The sequence below is a fragment of the Poecilia formosa genome, unplaced genomic scaffold, assembly GCF_000485575.1.
Source record: "Poecilia formosa unplaced genomic scaffold, Poecilia_formosa-5.1.2 Scaffold51, whole genome shotgun sequence".
Lineage (NCBI taxonomy): Eukaryota > Metazoa > Chordata > Actinopteri > Cyprinodontiformes > Poeciliidae > Poecilia > Poecilia formosa.
The window spans coordinates 491,257-511,297 of record NW_006799990.1 but is presented as its reverse complement, the minus strand read 5'-3'; the positions used below and the strand labels follow the sequence as shown (position 1 = coordinate 511,297).

The 20,041-nt window shown below is 40.2% G+C and overlaps 1 protein-coding gene across 4 annotated transcripts in view; it reads left to right on the top strand.

Moving 5' to 3' along the window:
• The window catches only part of slc6a9 (solute carrier family 6 member 9), a 69,518-nt gene that overhangs the window by 20,610 nt on the left and 28,867 nt on the right, over positions 1 to 20,041 (top strand). Inside the window, exon 1 of one of the 4 annotated variants that reach the window (XM_016671789.1) lies at positions 5,296 to 8,351. The exons of 2 other annotated variants lie outside the window; for them this stretch is intronic. In XM_016671789.1, the coding sequence (XP_016527275.1) occupies positions 8,310 to 8,351 (42 nt within the window). In that variant the 5' untranslated portion in view covers positions 5,296 to 8,309. Of the gene's footprint in view, positions 1 to 5,295; positions 8,352 to 20,041 lie in introns of those variants that run through there. One more of the 4 variants, XM_016671792.1, reaches the window with a different exon arrangement.

The following is a 20,041-nucleotide window of genomic DNA, read 5'->3' as shown; positions in this document are numbered from 1 at the left end:
ACACACACACACACACACACACACACACACACATACACACACACACACACACATGCTTTGCAAGAGGGAAATGGGGGCCTTTAATGTGTTTGGGACCTTCAGGTTTCATTAAGAGGGCCCACTCAGCCTGAAAATTCTGTTTTCTGATGTTTCTTTCTTTTCCACTTTTATGTGAGTTTTAATGGGCCGTCCCTCACCGTTCAGACCCAACAAAAGAAATAAGACAAGCAAGTTAAACAGAGGTGACTTCTCTCCCTTAATTCCTCCCTCATCCTCAGAAGTCACAGAAATTATGGACAGAGAGTTCCTTTTTTCTTTTTTTTTTTTTTTGAATTATCGTTTTCAATGGTTTCCAGTTGAGCTCTTCTCAAAAGCCTTTTCAGAGGTAATTTTAGGTGATTTGTTGCTCTTGAACTGAACCTGCTCTCTGGCCATGCGGGTGTTGAATGGCAGCTGTGAGCTCCTTCAGGATGAGGGCGGCCGTTTTCTCTTCTTGGAACAGTTTGTCCTGCCTGTCTGCATGTCCTGTATGTTATTTAAAACACTTCTTCATCTAAAGCCAACTTCAACTCAAGAAACTAGAAATGGGCCGGTCGGATATAATGCAGGCGGTTTTGCACCACTGATTTTGGGAAGTCAGTTGAGTTACTTTGAAGATCTGCTAGTAACTAAATATGTTTCTCTACTTTCTAGATCGGTTAGAAATTCAGCAGATTTTTCTTTTTTGTTTACAAACTTCAGATATCAGGTTCGGGCAAGTCGAGCTTAAAACCATCTGATTTTGTTCACCAGCTGATTTTTCTCTGCATTTCCTTTGCAGGTTGTGTAGAATTAAGCTTCTTTTAGCTTTTACTAAAAGCCAAAAGATTCTGGCGTGTTGATTCTGGTCAAACATGACAGATTGAGGTGAAGTACAGTTGGAGAACAAAAACAATAAGTGAACAGTCCTTAGAAGGAAAATGTTACTAAAATAAGCAAACCCCTCCAGATTACTGGACAGATGTTTTTATATGGCTCAGGAGTTGGAAGTTTGTCTGGTAACCAGCGGTTTGCCCCCCTTAAACTCCCACTGTGTTCGTCTCAGTCGTTTTACCTGGCGCTGATTGAATGCTTCGAAGTCCTCTGGACTTGATAAAGTGCTGTACAAGTAAAGGCCACTAACAAAATAAAATACTGTGCGTTGTAAGAAGAAAACTAGTGTCATTTCTGAACTGCTGGTCACCGAACCGAGTCTGCTAAGCTATAAAACATGCAAGTTTAGACATAAATAGGCTTGTTTCAATTTTTATAAAAAAAAGGGCCGTATTGATTCCGTTAAAACATAATGGGGAAGATTTTCGTTTTACCCTCGCAGCTGGGATATGAACCATCTCTGATACTGCATCACCTTCTTCGTCTCTGAAAAACGAATGCTCAGATTTTCAGTTATAGTCAACTACACCAGATGATATAATGACAATAACGTAATCAGTTTCAAAACCATGTTTTTTTTTCCACTTCAAAAGCTTGATAAATTGCTTCCTCTATCTCACCAGCTTTGTCATTTTACAGATTTACTTCTTCGCTGTGAACAGATTTTCACTCACTGGCTTTAATATCTCTGCTTATAATGAAGAGCGGATTAGCTTCTGATCACGAAGCAGCAGCAGTAGCACCTTGGACAGTGCTTTGTCTGCTTACTGCACGTTTTCTCTTTTTTCCTCCACTTTTTTTTCTTCTTCCTCTTCTTCCTTTAACTTTTGTCACATTTTCTAGCGCGACTGTGACTTTTGCCACGTGAGGCCAACTTTGCTCACGTGTCCCCCACTTTTTCATCCTCAGCAATGGTCCCATATGTTTGTAAAATAAATAAAATAAAAAAAAAAAACGTGTGTGCCGTGTGCTTTTCCAGCCCGATTTGTTCCCATGCCTTCTCTCCGATGAGCCCCGCTCTCCCCGGGGGTCCGAGCCGAAGCCTCACGCTATTTATACAGACTGAACAGCTGGGGCCCTCCCAGCCAAAACAGTGAGGGATGGGGGCGGGGGTCGAAGGGGTTGGTGGAGAAACTAACATGGAGAACTTCAGGTTTAATCAAGCGTTGGAAATGTCTCTCTGTTCTCTCTCTTTTTTTTTTTTTGCTTCCGTCATTTGTTTCTCTCTCCCCCCGGAGAGGCCGGGTCGTGTTCAGTTCAAGTCTGCTTGACCCACGGACAAACATCACTCTGTGTCTGAGTCTCCATTGTCCCACTTTCCATTGATCTTCAATGCATCTTTCTTCACACTTCTATTTGTAAGTGAGATTGTTGAGTTGGACAAACGCTACAAAACTTCTGTTTTCCTCTCCTCTGTGACTCTTTTTGGTGCTCATCTTGTCCAGAAGTCCGGTGAAGTTTCACCGACATGAGGCTCTGTGATTTCAGTGCTTCCTCACACGAAAAGCTCAGGAAGAACAGTGTGCACTCTGCCCTTGCTTCCTTCACTTCGAAGCCTGTCTCATAGTCAGGCGTCCCATCGCAGGCATGCTGAGCTAATGAGAGGTGAAGAGAAATTAACCAAATTGCCGTAAGGGACAGATATATAAATTGTATTGGATGTAATGAGTGCAGATACATTCATTGGCTCTCTTCGAAGTTTTCTAATTGAAACAGATGAAGCCACACTGCGATTTGGTTTACATTATTTGTGTTCAGATAAAACCAAAAAATTACCAGCCATTTTTTTTTAACCATAGTTGAAGAATGACAGCTTTATAAAGAGCTACGTGTGTTTGCGGTGATGTGCATAGTTTGTTGTCCGCTGAACTTATCGTCATCTGTAACAGTCAAAAAGCTCTGGTTTGGTCTCCTTACACCACATAGCTTCCTTGCCGTTTCCCACATGCCTTTTGACAAATTCTACTCAAACCTTGATATGAAGTTTCTTCAGCAGTGGACTTCTCATAGGCACTGTTGACCGGTGAAGAATCCAGCCAACACGTGTCGTATGCAGAGTCTCTCCCATCTCAGCCAATGAAGTTTGTAACTCCTTTGGCGTAGTCATGGGTTTTCTATGGCCAAATTCCACATGTAACCTTTCATTTCTTGATTTAGTGAACTCCAGGAGGATGTTCAGGTTGTTAGTTTTTTTTAAGATGGCGCACATATCCAGCTAAAATCTGTTCATACTCTTGCTGATGATAACTTGATGTAGAAGAACTTGTTAAAGTGTGAGGCTAAACATTAAGGGATGGATCATATTGGATTTTTGGGCGATATCCGATATGCTGATAAACTAAAACTCATTCGGTCGATAGTCAATACCAATATTTTTTGCCTATAATTCTCTTAATTCTCTACTGTGGACAATTTAGCCTGCTACCAAAGGCAAATGCTAAAAAAGGTAAAAAGCAGGCTGAAAATGATGTAACACTTCAACTTACATTATGTTTAGTGTCAAATTTATTCATGACGTTTGCTCTCTCTAAGACAATGACAACACTCAAACAGTGCAAATTTGTAAACCTTCACAAAACTAAACTCAACCTGTTCACAAGCAACAAGTGAAAAGTACGTCAGTTGTGCTTTAATAAGTTTCTTATGACATTGTGCTGCAGGCATCATTGTCACTGGTTTGTCATATAAAAACAACAGCTTTTATATTGGTGGATTAGTTTGATGGAATGACCGATGTCCGATATTAAATTTTACAGCTAATATCGGCCGATAATATTGTGCATTCCTATAAACATTAGCATGTTTGCTTTCTGTTTTCAAGGCAAATTTCAATTTGGTTCAATTTTGGTTCCAGTTTTCTGTGTTAGGTTTTTATTGAAACTTAATACAGAAAGTTGACTTCCTCTTCAAACTTTGCACCTTGGTTTGAACGTCGCACATTTGAATGGCTCACAATTCAGCTGCTCTCTGCACATCTTCCAAAGGACTTTTAAGGATATCTAACCAACGCACAGCAGGTTGGATGACTTGCATAAGAGAGAGTCTCTCTTCCCTCATCAATGCCATTGCCAAGCATAAAAAAAAAATAAATCACTTGAACTCTTAAAAAAAAAACAGATTTGTTTGTCATTTCTAAAATATATAATACAGTTTTGTGATCAAAATGTAAATAGGCTGACTTCTTTTTTTGTTTTTCGGGTAGAGTAAAATGAGGCATAGCAAGTCACACAATTAAAGAAATCACAAGTATTGGGAGTTGAGTTGAGTTTTACGACACATCAACAGATAGCCTGACATGCCAAATATCCAACACTGCAATTGAAAACCTGCTTCAGCATAAAAAAACATTCATGCATAAGTGGTGACTTGTAGACGTAGAGCCTCTCCTTCCCACTGAGCAGTGAGAAAAAATGCTTAGACTGACAGTTGTCCACACACAAGCAGCAACCTCCAGTTATAACAGGAAACACAAGTCACAATTTGAATATTTGCAATTTATCACTCAACGTTTATACGTTTTGCCCTTTAAAATCACAAAGCTCCTTTTCAGCAAAAATATAGAATGGCATTAGAGCGATACTGTGTATCTGTGTCAATTATGCAGTGATATTTGAAACTGTTTGTTAATCCAGATAGGAGTACTTTGAAAGTGAGCGAAAAACCATGAAAGTGGAGATGAAAGAGACAGAAAGAAAAACTGGAAGCGAGGCGTTTTCCTCCCTGCTTGTCCAAGTGGCTCATGTTTACCTTACCCTTTCCAATGGCACTGAAATGTTAATCTGATATGAAATACGCAATATAAGTCATTGACTTACAAGTTATTCAAATCTTGACAGTCCCTTGAGCAAAAAATAAAAAGGATGATGGTTGATGTACATTTCATCACTTCTTTGTATTTTACATAGTGCAATCAGTTAGTCCCCGTCACTGACGCAGAGAGTTTTCAAATGTATTTGTTACTCTATAATCAGGAACAGTCCCAGAAAATGGTCTTTTCAGTACGCCGATAGGTTCTTATGAAATTGCGCAACATCTATTGATAGTTTTTGTTTTTTTTAGGAAGTGGAGGTTTGACCTGATTTACTTTTATGGAACAGTCATGACCACTTTACTAATCAGATCAATAATTGTCTTTTGGTAAAAAACTTATAGTTATGTTTTGTGGAGTTTAGTCATCACTTTTGTCAAAGAAAACATGATCTATAACGAATTAAGTGGGTACAAACAGATGAGGGAATGACAGCCAAGGCATTTGCTTCGTGTTTAATATCAATTATAATACAGGATACATGTTCAATAACTTTTTTTTCTTCAGCATTATTAATAAGAGTAATTTAATATTAAATCTAATGCAAATTCTGGTTGCTTTATCAAATCAAACGACGTCAGCTAAAATTAGTTTTTTTGGGTTAGACTACATAACCTCCTCTTGCTTTCTCTGATTGCTTTGAAAAAAAATCCAGCGTGGAGTGTTTGTGTCAGCACTATTTTTTTTTTCCATCTTTAAACAGCATGAAAAAAAATCCTTATTGTGCACATTATCATCCATGTCCCAGAAACTCTGCAACTGTAACAAGAAGTAATAGAAGTGGAAAAAAAAAAATCACTTGTTAGAAACAGCATCTGTGCGTCTTTAATTAGAGTTAAATGACCCAATGTAATTGGACATTGGCTAACTAAACACCCTCACAGCCCCTTCGCTAGAAACCTGCTTTAGTCTAAATTATTTTAGTAATAGATTCTCATTAGTTGAGTACAAAGTGAATTTTCCGTGACTCCTCCAATGTGTAACGCCACAATAAATGAATTCGGTATATATTGCATGCATGTGTGTGCTGTGGTTCAAGCACTTTGAAAATATTTCATCCATTTGACCTAGTCTTGCCAAATGAACCTTAACAAAAACAAGTTTAAAGGCGTCCTTCCTTGTAGAGGAAATGATGGTCTGCTACAAAGTATTATACAAATGTTTCTTGTTAACATACTTCTTTACTTCATTGTCATGTTTAACTGGTTATATCATCAAACGCATCGAGATATCAAGCAGCGATAAAATTCAAATGCTAACTTCATTTATCAAGGGAGAAAAACCTTTTCTAAGCCAGCCTGGTTATTATGAATAAACTGTTAAATTTCTCTGTCTAAAAGGAGACAGACATGAAATACTCCTAAAGATCTCAAAAAGTTATTCATTTTAACTCGAGAAATTCAACAACAATAAATGAGAAACAAAGTTAATATCCATCAGTCTGAAAACGTCTTCAAAGCCTTTTTTATGCCAGTTTGGCAGATGTAGTTCAACATTTTTTGCGAACACTAATTTGTTCATGTTTTATTGAGATGTTGCTACTGGTCAGACCGCCTCAGTTTTTTTAGTTTTAAGAAATCATAATTATTTTCTTAGCCGTAACCAAAAGGAAACAGTAAAACCACAGCCGGTGCTGCTTCAAAAGCTAAATACACAGACAAACTAGTTTTTGTTCTGTAAAAAGAGAAAGTAACACAGCTGATGACACTTTCGATGTTATTCCATTGAAAGCTAACCTACTTTAAAGATCATCTTGTCTCACGAACAGAGTTTATAGCTTTATTATTCTACTAGAATACTTTAAAAAAAAACTCACATGGTACGGTAAATTTCTTGCCTTAAATTTTTTGCCTTAAATGAAATACAAGTCATGGCAAAACACATGATCTCCCCCTATTAAACAGTTTATGCTTTACAAATGTGTCAACATACGCACTCGTCTGTCAAGAGCGTTTCCTTTCTTTGCCCTCCAGTGCTTCCCCTCAGCGCCCTGAATGGGGTGGCTAAATGCTAATGAATCTTTTATTGCGTCCTCTGTGAGATTCTGTTGCTTTTAATTGATAGACAAATGAAAAGCATCCGGTCCGTGTTGCTCGTCTCGTGTTAAACATAACTGGAGGGCCTCCACTCAAGCGGCAGCAGCCATTGTCCACGGCTATCAAACACCCATTAGGCCAGGCGCCAGTTGCTTGTCAACTCTGGACGTCATTCACCACCGCATTCACTCACACAATTATTGCTAAGCGACTTACTGAGTGACAGCATCTCATACTGATTTTTTATTTTTTTGTCAATCTCTCCATCACCCCTCAATTAACAATGCAGTTTTGCCTTTGGCCTCTTTGCTCTTTTTTCTTCTTTTTTTTTTTTTGTCGTTGTTGTTGTTGTTGTTGTTGTGGGCGGCCATTAGCCATGCGGTGGCAAACAGACACAAAAATGTTGGCACCCGAACGGCGGCCCAGGAGGGGAAGCGCTTAGATTTCAAAGGGTGGTCGACTCTGTGCATGCATTGCTGATGAGGCGAAAGAGGTGGGCTTTCTGGCGTGGGCCGGCCTCTCGGTGTGAAACGGTGGGCGAGTGGAGGGCATTGGCAACGTCAGGGTGTAAAGACGGACGAGGATTTGGAAGAGTCAAGTACCGCTGAAAGGGGAAGTTGTTGGTGGTCTGTGGAGTTGCATGCAGCTGCCCCTGAAAACAAATGGAAGAAATAAGGGAGACAGGAAAAAAAAAAAGAAAGAGGGGTTGGGTGGTAGGGGGGCAGTAGAGTCCGGTGGAAGGCGTGCAAGCTCCTAACTTTTTTTTTTTTTTGTCTGCTTGTGTTAATCTGTTGAGAAAAAGCGTGAGGAAACTTGGCCGAGGGTCCACCCCCCCCCAACAGGCCTCCCCCCCACTTTACTCCGGACAGCTAAACTTGAAGTTGAACACCCCCGCCATCACCGCCACCATGGGTCCTCCTCTCTCCCACTTACTTGCTCTGTATTCTGTCTAGGTGCTGGAGTGACAACGAGCCATTCATTGAGGTAGAGCAAAAAAAGACTCTGGATCTTTCCTGTGTCTTTTTTTGGGAGACGGTGGGAGTTGGAGGGGACGGGGGTTTTGCAGGGGCTGGTAAAGTGGGAGGTGTACTGCTAAACAGAAGGAGGGCAGGAGTATACTCCTGAAATGGAGAAATGTGACAGATAAGAGGAAATGTAATGAGTTAGAGTGGAGAAAAAAAAAGTAAGAGAGGGTTGAGTAAAGAGTAAGGTGCAGAGGGAGCGAGAGATGGAGGGAGGGGAGGGAGGTTGCGATTGAGGTTTGAGGCAGAACTGGAAGCACAGAAGGAAGGGAGGGGGAGAGAGAAAGAGAGAGGGAGGGGAGAGACTACCATGCCGAATGAGCAGGAGAGGCGGAGAGGAAGCAGAGCTCCATCAGATGAAATGAGGTGAAAGTAATTCAGGCATTAATCAAGCCAGGGCAAAAGGGAGGGTATACTGTTTTCTCGCCCCCCACCCCCTTTTTTTTTTGCTGCGGAACTGAAAGACAAGGTGTGAATGAAGGAGCCTACAGTGGCCAGCAGAGAAGCACCACCGGGTCACAGCATCAAATCATGTCCGAGTCGAACACCGTCACGGCTTCCACCGCAGACCAGGTCAGTTAAAGCTGTCTTCGTGATTGTATCTTTGTTTTTTGGCTCGTGAGCGTGCAGATATTCCTCCAGCGTTACAGCTGTAACCCTCACGCCGGCTCGAGGACCGGGAAACGGTCACCCCCTTTGGGTCTTTGAAGAAGTTCCGACAAAAAAAAAGAAAAAGTCCCAAGATCCGGTGAGATGTATATCATCTTTAGATCCGAAATCGGAAGTTGCGAGGGTGAGTCTCCAAGAGCAACTGTGAGTGAGTGTGTTTCTTGGACTTTCAAAGCAATGATTGTTTTTGCTCAGAGCTGCCTGGACAACGGTACAGGGTCCTGAAAGAATTGAATTCATCAAGACGAGCTATTGTCTACGTCGCCTTATTTTTCGGTGATCATTCAGGGGGTCGGTGACGACTCAATACCCCCCACACCACGTGAGGAGGGGAACGCAGCTCTTTAAAAACCCGACCACGTGTGGCGGCCCTGAAAAGTTTTATAAGTAATTGCAGTGGGAAGTCCGGGCAGTGCTGTGAGAGACGGGGTTGGTAAGGAAGTGGGCCGGTCTGCCGTGTGTTTGGGGGGGGGAGACAGAGTGGGTTTGAAAGAGAGCAGAAAAGGCAGATATTTATGCCCCCTCCCCGTCCCTCCATCAGCCCCCCACTGCCACTTCACAGGGAGCTTTAATTGGACGCTTTGGCACATCATCCCCTCGCTCCGCTTTCTTTTATTAACAGTCAACTTGACTGAAACAATTAAATCCTGTGATCTGTATAAGATAAGACGTACAGTTACTTCCATTATGGCAGGTGAAGACAAAAAAAGAGAAAAAGGGGGAGGGGGTGCGTTTGTGGGGTGCGCACGCTGCTGTGTTAGTGTGTGTGTGTGTGTGTGTGTGTGTGTGTGTGTGAGCATCCGACCTCGCTGCCGGCATACATTGTTAGCCAAGTCCTTGTCTCCTGTTTCCGCCTGCTACTCTCAAGGCTGAGTCAGCTTGGTGTAGTTCTGGAGGCACTCGCACACACATGCACATGCAGATTCTTACCTTCAAGCATTTACACAAACACTTCGAGCCTTTTTGTGCGCTAACACAACAAATACTACAGTACAAATAGCTGCCCGCCTGCAAATCGAAGGGATAAGTTGTGGGTGGAAGAAGGATTTTTATTTAGATATCCATAGTGTGTGTGCACAGTGGTAGACTTTGGGGTGTGTGTGTGCGTTTGAGTGTGCTAATCCAGCAAATCTGGACAGTTTAGATTTGCTAACAGGCGGGCACCATATTTGTCCACAAGCGTTGAGTGGCAGGACTGTAAGTCTTTGAGACTGACGGGTAGCCCTGCCTGTCCACATGGATCCACATTTATATTCATAATTACTGACCCTTTCTTTTCTTAGTTTACCATAAAAAATAAATAAATAAAATGTTTTCGGCACTAGATTACGAGCTAATCGCTGACTGGGCAGTTATTCATGCCTTTTAAGATGACATTTGTTCCTGCCTTCCTCAACTCTTTACATCAGTTTTATATTTTAATCATTCCAGTCTTTGAAAGTTTTAGAACAGTTATTCCCCCTCCATTTGTGTTTCACGTTTTAGCTACAATTGATCTCGTTCGCCACATGAAAAATGCTTATTAAACATTAAATCTTCTCCAGGAGATGTACTGTACCTTTCAAAATTTTGCGGCTGATCTCCAATTGGGGTATTTGCAAAGCTTTTCCCATACCAATTTCATTCTGTTTCCTCTCTAAGAACTCTGATGGAGATTTTTCCAGCTTTCATGCTGTTAATAGTCGATTTTTACGGCAGCAGATGTGATGTTGCAACACTGATGACGAGAGAAGAGTTGTAAAACGAGCTGTCACCGTCATTTCAAGTTGACATTTTAGACTGGATGTACCTGTTAGTGTGGTTAGCACAGCGAACAGCGTCTCCTACAGAACCTAGATCCTTATTCGTGGGATTTCTAGCAGACACGTGTTGAAAACATGTTTGCTGTGTTCTGCTCAGCCTCTGTGTTATCTGCTGATCGTCTTGCTCACGCTCGCTTCATGGACATCTCCACGTATTTCCTGTTGAAGTGGGGAAAACATTGTGTATTTTTCAGGCACATAATTCCATTTTATAGCAGAATGTCAACAATCTCACCTGTAGTGGTTTTAATGTTGTTGTTATATATATCAAACATAACCTAAAATAATTTCGACTTCCCAATTTGATGCTTTGAAATTGGCTTTTCTCTGTCAAAATATCCTGCTCCATTCAAGTCTCCTCTGTAAAAAGTAGTTTTTATATAATATCCTAGATTTAAGTATTTTCTTTAATGTCTGTTTACGTGTAGTGATAATATAAACAATTATTTTCCTTTAAAAGGTTTAGTCTTTGAACACTGCACTTCAAATGAAACTATATAATAAGTCCAAAATGCTTCACTCAACCGCCACATTTTAAACTGTTACGAAAAACTTAGTTTGATTTCAGACGCTCACCAATCAAGGCTGATAAAATTGTTTGGTTTTGGCCGTTTCTTGGTGTGTCTCTTTTATTCTAGCTTCATTTCCCTGCACATTATTTAAAATACATCAACATTGTTGAAACATAAAATACCCTCACTGTGTTTATCAATTAATTTGTTTAGCCAGGTCTTAAACTCATCGCATTTAATTTTTTTTTTTTGTTCCATAAAGTATCAACCAGCTACACATGTGAACCGTTTGATTTTCACTTGTTCAGTTTTGCCTTACAACACCTTGATGTTCACGTTAAGCATTAACAGATGGCTTTTTTTTTAAATGCAGTCAAAACATGCTTTGCTAAATGAGTGGTGTGGGATGTTCTTCTCTGCTTCGGGTGAATTTGTTGCGTGGATGTAACACGGATGGACTTGAAAGCGTCTGTTTTGCAGAGGAGTCCAGTTGACATGAAGAGAAAATTGTTGAATTGTCTGTTGTTGAGGAAAACCAAACTGCAACTCTGAATACTGGGTAGCTCCACCAACCCGAGGGAGTGTACAGCATTCGTCTCAGATGGTGTGACGTGGAGTAAATCTGTCGTGTTTGAGTCGACACTGAACGATGGTTCAGCATCAACGGTCGACGACTGTAGAGAAGGAAGAAAACATTGTTTTTCATTTGTCACCTTTGTAGGTCACACAGTGACCTTTGGTGGTGCAAGTTGGGATGAATGCGGAAAGCGTTGAATTGGGAAATATTTTTTCGGGAAAAGTCTCCACTGGATCCAGAGATCGCTGTGATCTCGCTTCATTTCCTGTCATCTGCCTTTGCCTGTCACAGTGCCACACCAGGCTCCGAGGTTGCTGATTTAAAAGAACATCAAATCATTGAAAAGGGACAGTGTAAAAAAAGAGCAGCCAGTCAGCAGTGGGTTTTTAAAAAAAAAACAGTTTTTACAGCACATTGTACTTAATTGGTGCTCCACTGCGCCTTATTGGTGAAAAAGAAAAAAAGAAAATCATCTCATATTGTCACATAATTATCATTTGGACATCGCCTTTTTTCTTATTACATTCCACTGGACTGATGAGTGTAATTGCGTTTTCTGCAGGTTTGTACTGCCTGAGTTGATTAGGTCGAGTCAAGAGCAGATGGAGGTGATGACGCTGATTGCTTGTGTGCACACATTCAGGCAATTAAAATCCAAACAAAGTGCGGGAGTGCTTCCCTGGTTTTGTCAGAGGTCATTTGATAGCATTTAACTGAACACTGATGAAAAAACCCGAAGATAAACTAACTTCGTCCAGTCGGCAGCTTGGTGCATCTGAGTTAAACGCTCTTTTACTCTCGTTATCAAACACGTTGCTCCATCTTATCAAAAGCAATGAGTGTTGCAGTAACGTGTTTAACAAACGTGGTTGAACATTCATAGTTTTACTTCGTATTCCAGTAATTACAGTTTAATTTGTAATAATTGATTTGTACTGATTTTTTTTTTTTATAAACCGGCATCAATCGGTTTTAATCTCTGAGATGATGAAAGTAGTAAAATTAAAATAAATAAATAAATAAAAATTATTATCCGTCTCTTTTCACAAAATGTTTTATTGGTTTTACAACAATCAAATGAATGACTGTGCATGGTAATAAGCCTTGCCGCCAGTAACTGTTGTTTTTCTGTTCTTAGCACAGTGACAGCAAACCGAAAATCTTGAACAGCGCGTACACGAGCTTGATTGGCAGTGCCAAGAACCTCTGCTTGGCTCTGATTGGTTGTTTCTCAACAGGAGGTGTGTATTTCTGCAGATGGCAGAAGGACCACAGGGAGAAGGCAGAGAAGCTCAATTTTATTTATCTATTCATTTAAGACAAAAAATGTTTTACTGTCAGGACATAGTGAGAATTTGTAAAACAAAAGTGTATAAAAATAAAAAGATTTTTTTTTTTTTTTTTTTTACAAAAATTGCCCAATGCAGCTTTAAACTATGAATTTAAATACAAATCCACAAAGGATATGCATAACTTTAGGCTTGACTGTATATTTATTACTATGCATTTTATTTGTTATTTTTGCTAGAATATACAATATACAATATAATGGTGACATAAAGTAAAACTGAGAAAATAAAAATATTCATAGACAAGTTTTGAAATAGTTTTACCATGATGAGAGCGATTGACGAGAACTGGTTTCCATGCCAATTCTGAACTTATCCTCCATAATTTTCAACATTAGTAAGCTGCGTAGCTACTGTTGGCGGATTTTAGAGAACCATTTAAATCCACGTTGTCAATCAGAACTCCTTAGCTATTTACTTTCTCAGGTTGCGGGAGCTGCTAGTGGATTAAATATCAAAAATGTTTCAATTTTAATTACATCATCACATAATTTTAAGCCTCTTTTAGGAGGAGCAGGAAGAGCTAATGGACGCCACTATAGTGCAAGAAGCAATGAGTTACCATTATATTTAACCCTTGTGTGTGCGAGGACTGCGGCAAACGTAGAGGACTGTGGCAAATAATACAAGTTTTACGTGTGTGGGGTCGGTTGGACCCCATTTCTACATACAAGGGTTAAGACTTACCTTAATCTATTAGAAGGACCAGAGAAGATAATGATATATTTAAGACTTGTTAAATCTCAAAAATGAGTCAGACTCTTTTTTTAATCTTAGCAGCAGCTTCAAAAAGTAGATTTATTGATTTTTTAAAATTAAAAGTATATAATTTGCTCAGTTTTCTCTGCAACACTTTTCCAACACGTCTAAAGTCATTAGGATTCGTGTCTCCGTACGAGTCTGTTGACCAGGCTGTAATCAAAAGCATGTTCCAGCGTCTCTTTTGTCATTTCGCAGCTCGCAGCAGTAGCCGGACCTCAGCGCGTCGGGACAATAGTCTGAGGTCATGTGTATGATTTTCAATATATGCTTGACTGGTAATTGGAGTAATAAGAAACTCGGATGGCTCCGGTAATTGCTGAGCGAATGCCGGTGATTGGCTTTGACGTGCTTTTTACTGGGAAGAAAAAAAGGAATGGGGAGGAAAAAAATATTTAAAAAAATAAAATCAGACAAGCTGTAATTATCCTGTCATTAATTTGAAGCAGTGTCATTGTTGAAAAGTTGCCATCAAGTTACACGTGAACTTTTTTACACTCCGTTGTGTTTGAATTTCTGACTGACTCAAATGTTTGAAGCATTACACCTCAAAGAAAATAGTTTCAGCAACAAAACTGGTTGTTTTAAATTGATTTTTAAACAGACGCATTAATGTAGGCCATTACTGCACTCCAGCGCTCACCTTTTTGGTTCATCCCTATCCATACTGTTGAGAATTAATAATTCTGTGTTTTCCTTCTATCTCTGTTAGCTAGTTGCAAATCTAAATCTAAAGGAAATGGCATGTTAGGAAACGCCCTCAAAGCTAAGGTTAGAGGTTATGACAAACTAGGTAACGCACTCTTTGGTTTGTAGCTTAGAGAGAGGTTGACAAATGAGATCACAAACTCTTCTTGGGTGCCATTTTGTCTGTTAGCTCCTAAAGGTGGCATGTCAGAATGGACCGGCTGTATTTTGGTATTAATTAATGGAATTCATAAATTCAACTCAATGACTCTTCTTTAACCTCATACATCAAGAACTCAGCATGGAGAACGGATGATTCTCTACAATACCAGTGTACCCGGGACGTATTTAGCCTTTCTGTGCCGCAGGCTGTCACCGTTTTAGCGAGGTGCGCTATAGCTTCTCCTATGTTTCATTCCAGCCTAAACATGATGAATAGAGCAGAGACTGATAATCTGGCAGGGACGTTTGAAATAAACACGGGCATAAAAGTGACATGACTAATCAAATGCGAAGCATCCACAAACATCACACACACACACACACACACACACACACACACACACACACACACGCGTGCGGCGTTTACGCTAGCTTGCCGCTCATTCTCAGCTCGGCACATTACATCTGTCCTGGGAAGCCAGCAGCAGGGGCCAGCGCGCAGACACACACACAGAAACACTTGGCTCATCTGGGGGCAGGTGCTGGCAGTTTATGGAGCGCAGCAAAGTAGCTCGCATTTACTCTGAGCCAAGGTTTGGCAAGCAGGGGGAAGAACCGACACATGTGGAAAAGGGAGACGAAAATAGACTGAATTAAAAAAGCGGTTGTGTGTGGATGGATGTGCGTGTAGGTGTCCCTGCGGTGGCTCCGACCTCGGATCTGCCTCTGTACTTCACTTTAGTTTGGTTTCTGGGCTCACATTTGCCCTGCTGAAGCGTTCATTCGCACTGCGCAACACGAGGCAAACTAATAAGACTTGCACTCTGTGGAGAGAGAACTAAAACTTTGATTTAAGTTTTCGTTTGAGTCATAATCTACGAAGCCCCATAGGGGACATAGTGATTTTTTTTTCTTTTGTGTTCCCTCACAATAAGCAAATACTGTTTACTGCAATCATAGAGATGAAACTTCAGACTACCATCACGAAAAAGGCACATAAAACTGCCAGATGTGACTTTGTTACCCCGCGATAATAACTCAGAAGTATTTTGGATGTATTTTTTATTTCTTTCCTTCTTACGGAAAGTTTGTTTTACATCTTGGCAGGGAGATGAAAAGCCCGGCTTGGCCTGTTTTGCCAAGCACATAGGTTTATGGTGCACTTCTAGCCTAAAAAAAAGCTATAAAACTTCAGATAGCTCACAAACAAGATATTAACACACATGATAAAACCTTACAAAAGCCTTATATTGAAGTCGGAAGTACAGTGGCACCATAAGAAAGACTTTCAGTATTTAATTATGTCAAATGAACTGATCAGTACATTGTTGCGAGGTAACGCAAAATAAATTTTTTCCCCATGTTTCCTTGGGTGCTCTGTAATAATCTGAAGTAAGGATGAAGGGCGTTTTTTTTTTTTTTACCCCATAAGCTTTGGATTGTGGTGGACTTCAAAGCTTTGTGACTTGATTGTTCTGTAGAATTGTAATAAAAATGTTAAATTTAAAGCAGTTTTTTTGTCCAGTAAGCAATGATTTCTAATCGGCATCACCAATAAAGTTAAATAAATATTTTTATTATTATTATTGCAGTAGCATATTCTTACACAAAGAAATTATTGTTTGGGAAAAAAATCAGTGGTACAACAGTTGAGACGTCCAGGAAATAGACATACATGTCTTTTTTTGTTTTTGTCAGAATTGACTATTTTTGTATCAATTAAAGTATCCAGGTTTTTACTTACTGCTTCTCTTGCTTATAAATACGCAGAAGCCAATTTCTTGTCGGCACATTTCAACATGGATTAAGCAGAAATAGCTACTGATCTGAACTTGTCCTTATAATAATATAAAGTCAGAGCAATAATTAAAACGTTTAAAGCAACTGGAGCCGGGACAGAGAAGGTAATTTTCCCGTCACGCGCATTGAGAACGATGGTAAGTTTACTGCTAAGAGAACTGCAGCAAAGAGTGGGATTGTGCGGTTGCCAAGTCTCCATAGCAACAATTAGCAACAATTTATATTGAGGCTTTTTGTACACGTCAACAGCGCCGCTGTATATGTTTTACACTAGCCTGACTAAACTGTCTTATGATAATCAACAGGTTTGTTTAGAATAAAAAACACAGACAAAAGCAAAGAGGTCAAAGGTAAAAATATATTTCCTCCACGTTTACCTCCTGAAAAAGCCTTTGCCTCAAGCGAAGGCATTTTGTAACCAGGTAACTTTACTGCCGAAGGAGCCCGAGACCTTTGACTGTACCACGCTGTTGTGCCCGCACTTTTATGCTGATTCCTGGAACTCTTTATTACAAACCAGAACTAACGAGGCCATTGTGGAGAGTTCACTTCTGTCTCGCTCTGTGAGAATGGCATCGCGCCACCTCAGGCTCATGATGCCCAACATTACGAGACTTCCACTGTGGGAAATTGGTGGGGAAGGTCGTTGTCGCTAATTACACCCACTCTGGTTTAAAACAGATATTTATAGTTTTGTCCTGCATCTGTGTGATTCCTTCTAAGTCCTGATTTCTGGTAGCAGTCAGTATTGCAGCAAATCTGAAGAGGTTTCTGACCAAAGTCTGTTGCTGTATCTCGGTTTTGTATCTCGACAAGCTAATGGCTCAATTTCCAGGCAGCAGAGACGAGTCCTGGATGACATCATCAGTTTGTCAGCAAGCAAATGAGCAACTACCTCTTGCTCATTTGCAAATCTCTGGCTGTCTAGTTGAAAAGTCGAGCAGAGAGATATTGGATCTGGTACTGGCCCATAAAATGATTGAAAGAGAAGGTGGTTTGAACTTCTCCCCTCTTTCTGCTCTGGTCCTTCTCTGCCTCCATGTGATTCAGATATTATTTGAGATGCTAACCAGTTGCTCCCAGTTTTGAAAGCAATACCACGTTGCCACGGTTGCACATAACCGTGAAAACGTGACCTGTTTCAGGTCAGTTAGGATTAATTATTTTTTTTTTTTTGGCTAATTGCCAGAATAATGACAGCGAGAGTATTCTGATGATCTTTTGTTTGTTTCCTCAAAGTCAGAAGTTTACATCCACTAAGACGTCCAGTTGAGAAAATCCAGATGATGATGCTTCTTTACTAGTTAAGAATCTAATCTAATAGGTAAATTTAAAACATATGAGTTAATTGGAGGCACAGCTGTTGGTATGTTTCTGGGCTAAAACACAATCAAAGAGAATCGCAAAAGTACGGCCCGTCCTTAGGTACAATTTCCAATTGGCTGATCATACCAAGTTCATCTGTTGTAAAAAGTATCAAGTTTACACCAGCGAAACGCTCAGCCGTCTTACTCAGGTAGGAGTGTTGTAGGTGAACATGCTTTGGTGCAAAATGTTGATCACAAACCTAAAGCAGAAGACCCTCAGAAGGTAACAGAGGATTATCTGGTAAGAGAAAGTCAGTATCTCCATGGAAACAAGACCTGCACAGAAATGGACTACCGGGCTACTTATTGAGGAACAAACCACAGCTCCAAAACCAACAATACAGTTTTTGGACAAAGATCTTTTTTGGGGGAGGAAGGGAGTTATGATGAAACAAAAATTTAAGTGTTTGGCCATAATGATCACTATGGCCAAACATTTGGAGGAAAGCGTAAAAAGATATGCCTGGGAAGTACAAGGGAGCATCATGTTGTTTAGCAGTTTTGCTACAGGACCCCTCCTGCAGCATGTACACCGGTTCACTTTAGAAAATGCTAATCTAACATTCCCTATTAGAGCTACAGTAAGGACTATGGGAGGCGGAGGGGCTTGATACTTTCAAAACTGCCTCATATTATACTGTCGCAACACAGTTTTAAGAAACATCTAAAAAGAAACAAAAGTTTATAAAAGTTACATATTCCATCTTTAATATGGAGAGATACTTCTACAGTGGGTGAATGTTTATGTAAAATGTATGCTATTTAAAACTTGATGGAGGGGGAAAAATGTGATAAATGAATATTAAATTGTTGTAAAATTAAAAAAATAATGCCACTTTGTATGATGCCATTTGCAGTGCAATCAGGCATTTTACTATCGTATTCATTTTCACATGCAGACCAAGGTTTAAACTCAGCATTTTTGCAATAAACCAAAGCTAAGAACCAACTCTCATTAGCATTTAATGTGGTGGCTGTTTGGAAGCCTAGTGTTTAATGAACTCTGCAGGTCTCCACAGAGCAAAGCTTCAATAAATCGATCCCAATTACGTCGACGTCACGACCGACTCTCCTCCTCAGCTGCCCTGATCTGGATGCACCGCATTTACATTTCGTTGCGCTGCAAGTTTTTGAAACTGGGTGCGGGGGGGAAGAAGTTTAGGCAGAACTCTGAAACTGGGTGAGGAGAAAAGGCTGATGAGGCTTATTCATCAGCTTTGTCATGGATTTGCAGCAGGCAAACACCAGGGGAGAAAAGGAGCTGATGACAAGGCTCGGCGAGGCAGCATGTTCACCGTGTTAGCAAGGAAATGCAGAGGGGGTTAGGGCTGATAATGCTTGTTGAGTCTGCATGTGTGGTGTGCGTGTGGATGTGTGTGTTCTCGGTGAAGCAGCACACTTGCTTTGCAGTATGAGGGATTAGCGGCGGCTCCATAGAGAGGATGTTTGTTAACACTGGCTCCAGTGGAGAGTGCTGGGAGGAGAGCTAACAAGCGGGATGGTACAATGCTGTAAATTAATTAGCCAGGATGCCAGCTGCAGGGAAAGATCACTTTGATTAACTCTGTTTCGCTGTTTTCCTGTAGAAATTCAAATAAGTCGAGTTGGTAAAAACAACTGAAATTATTTTTGCCTGGATTTCTTTTTTTTTTCTTCTTCTTTTTTGGAATAATTGTTTGATCTTGGATCTAAAAGTTATGGTTATGTTTGTTGTTTTTTTTTTTCTTCTAGATTCGCCATAATACGTCTTCCTAAAGTAAAACAGTCCAAATAGCAGCATTTACACAATGTGAAGTTTTTTTTACATGTCTCCAACTTCAAACATTTGATAAGATTTTAAGTCACAAACCAACAGAAAGTAGCATGTAATTTTGAAGTGGAAGGAAAAACGTGCCTGGATTTCTGACTTAAACAAAATCAGCATGATGCAGCCACCGCCATACCTCACAGTGGGGATACTGTGTTTTTTGTGATGTACAATGTAAGTTTTCTTTTCTTTCAAAAAGTGACATTTTAATTACATCTTACCAAAGCACCTTCAAGCCTGCTTTTTCAGTTTCATGTCATATTAAAAGCTTTTTCTTTGAGTTTGAGTTGCTTGCCTTCTTCGTCCTGGTAGGTAAAGAGTGTGTCTAAATGTCTACAGGTTGAGATTCCTGCTGACAGCCTCATTGGGCTGTACAACATTTGTATTAGTTGTTGTTTGGCAGCCATTTTGTCTTACACCTTGTGTGTCCATGGTTTAGCTAAACCAGCATTTAAGTTCCCCTATGCGCCATTTCTGCAGGTCAGCTTGTCTTTTGTTTGTTTGAGGTTTGGTTGGTTCTGATTTTTGAGTCTCATTTATGGAGTTGGGTCGCCTGATTAAATGTTAGCTTCGTTAATCGTGTTTTCATATTTTTGGGGGTAAATGAAAAATCCACATTTTGACTTAAACGCCCGTGTCCTCCATGCTTTACTCCTTGGTCCTTATATGTCCACAATATCACATCAACTTATCACATTAAATGAACAAGTCCACATCTATGGAGTGAAACACCTACAGCTGCTCTTTGTAAAATAAAGGTTTATAATTTCCC